At 43.5% G+C, this 2,559-nt stretch overlaps 1 protein-coding gene across 1 annotated transcript; it reads left to right on the forward strand.

Moving 5' to 3' along the window:
• Positions 1–618: 618 nt before the first annotated feature.
• LOC120925234 (piggyBac transposable element-derived protein 4-like) lies at positions 619–2,328 on the forward strand. The gene has a single exon (XM_040336006.1). It carries the CDS (start codon positions 619–621, stop codon positions 2,326–2,328), a length of 1,710 nt encoding a protein of 569 aa, XP_040191940.1.
• The last annotated feature ends 231 nt before the right edge of the window (positions 2,329–2,559 follow it).

Consider the following 2,559-nt stretch of genomic DNA (forward strand, 5'->3'; position numbering starts at 1 on the left):
CACCGTTCATCTCAGCATTAGTGTTTGTCACCGTTCATCTCAGCGTTAGTGTTTCTGTCACCGTTCATCTCAGCATTAGTGTTTGTCACCGTTCATCTCAGCGTTAGTGTTTCTGTCACCGTTCATCTCAGCGTTAGTGTTTGTCACCGTTCATCTCAGCGTTAGTATTTCTGTCACCGTTCATCTCAGCGTTAGTGTTTCTGTCACCGTTCATCTCAGCGTTAGTGTTTGTCACCGTTCATCTCAGCGTTAGTGTTTGTCACCGTTCATCTCAGCGTTAGTGTTTGTCACCGTTCATCTCAGCATTCGTGTTTGTCACCGTTCATCTCAGCGTTAGTGTTTCTGTCACCGTTAGTGTTTCTGTCACCAGTGTTTCAGTAAAAAAAAATATATATATAGATATATAACGTTTTACATTTATTACTGTTTTAGTGTGTAGGGTGTAGTTTGTGTCTGCACAAGTGTGGGTTAGTGCCTCAGCCAGTATCAGTGCTCCCATCAGTGTCGTTGATAGGGTCAGTGTTTTAGGAAAAAAGTTTTAGGTTTTAGTTTTTTTATAATATATAACAAAAAGGTTTACTTTTGCATATTTTTAGGTCTGTAGAGTGCCTAAAAAAAATGGCAAGTAGGCGGTATACTGCTGAACAGGCATATGCCCTCCTGTGCTCGGACAGCGAACCTGAGTTGGGCTCAGAAGATGAGAATTTCATCTGTGACAGTGAAAGTGACACTTCAGGCAGCTCTTCTGACCATGAAAGGCCTGTTAATAGCAGGCAGCAAGAGGATGTACAGGGTAGCACCCCATCAGTTGCACAGCCGCTGTACACCTCTCAGTGGATACCAGCGAGCTCTTTCACCCCTCAAATACCAACATTTATAGCCTCACCAGGCATAAATATCAATGTTGAAAATTTTGGCCCTGTGGATTTCTTCAAGATATTTGTGGATGACGAGCTCCTACAACACATGGTTGATCAAACTAATCTTAATGTCACCCAGTTTATAGCAAAACACCCGACATCTTCTCACAGGAAGAGATGGGTGCCAACACACCTTACAGAAATGAAAATTGTACTGGGTTTGTTACTCAACATGGGCCTAGTCCGAAAGCCTAAAATTCGGCAGTATTGGGCCTCTAGTCCCATCCATGCCACCCCAGCTTTTCCTTCAGTTATGTCAAGAGACCGCTTTGAAGCATTGCTGCGCTTTATGCATTTTAATGATAATTTGCAGTGTCCCCCAAGCAGTGACCCCACATATGACCGACTGTTCAAACTGCGGCCCCTAATTTATTTTCTGTCTAAGAAATTTGCAGCGGTTTATACCCCGGACAAAAATATCTCTATTGATGAATCCCTGATGAATTTTAAAGGCCGACTGCATTTTAGGCAGTTCATACCATCCAAACGTGCCCGGTGTGGCATAAAATTTTACAAACTGTGCGAAAGCACAACAGGATATACATATGGATTTCTGATCTATGAAGGGCGGGACAGACATATCAACCCCCAGGGCTGCCCAGACAATCTTGGAGTCAGTGGGAAAATTGTCTGGCAACTGATCCAACCTCTGCTTCACCAAGGCTACAACCTTTACGTCGACAATTATTACAGCAGTGTGACACTTTTTAGATCTCTCCATGCTGCTGGCACAGGAGCATGTGGGACCGTACGGAAAAACCGCAAAGAGTTTCCACAGCAGCTGGTGAGACAACGTTTACAGAGAGGCACATCACTCAGTTACCAACAGGAGGAAATGATGGCTGTCAAATTCTCAGACAGAAAAGAAGTCTATATGCTGACAACAATCCACCCAGAGGGCACAGTGACTGTAACAGAACGGGGGTCAGCTACACCGAAGGAAAAGCCACTGTGCATTACGGCATACAACAAATACATGGGTGGAGTCGACCTCTCTGACCAGATCTTGCAGCCCTACCTGGTGCTGAGGAAATCTAAAACCTGGTATAAAAAAGTGGCAATATATCTTATCCAGGTGGCAATCCACAATTCATTTGTCCTTTATAAAAAATTTGGTGGTACTGACACCTTCCTGCAGTACCAGGAAAAAATTATAGAACACCTGATGTTTCAAGAAGACCCCAGACAACCTGCAGAATCAGAGGATGTTAGGAGACTAACAGAAAGACACTTTTTGCGTCCTATCCCAATCACAGCAAGCTGCAAATTCCCCAGGAAGAAGTGTCGTGTGTGTGGCAAAAATGGCAAAAGATGCCATACTCGTTACCACTGTCCCACGTGCCCTTCCAATCCAGGCCTGTGCCTCGACCCTTGCTTTGAAATTTACCACACCATCCCACATTATTAGAAACTAGTGACTGGGTAGGAGGTTATTCAGGGTGTAACATGTAACATGTTACAAAAGTTGAACTTCTCATTTTAAAAGGTTACATCACACTGCAGACTGTCTGTAATGTATACATTGATAATTAGACTTGGATGAATTGCCCTCTCTGAATGCAACATATTTTTGGATCCTGCTATGGGTAAAAAAAAACATATTGCACACATATATAGTATCCCCATGCACGTCAGAAGT

The sequence above is a fragment of the Rana temporaria genome, chromosome 1, assembly GCF_905171775.1.
Source record: "Rana temporaria chromosome 1, aRanTem1.1, whole genome shotgun sequence".
NCBI classification, from domain to species: Eukaryota; Metazoa; Chordata; class Amphibia; order Anura; family Ranidae; genus Rana; species Rana temporaria.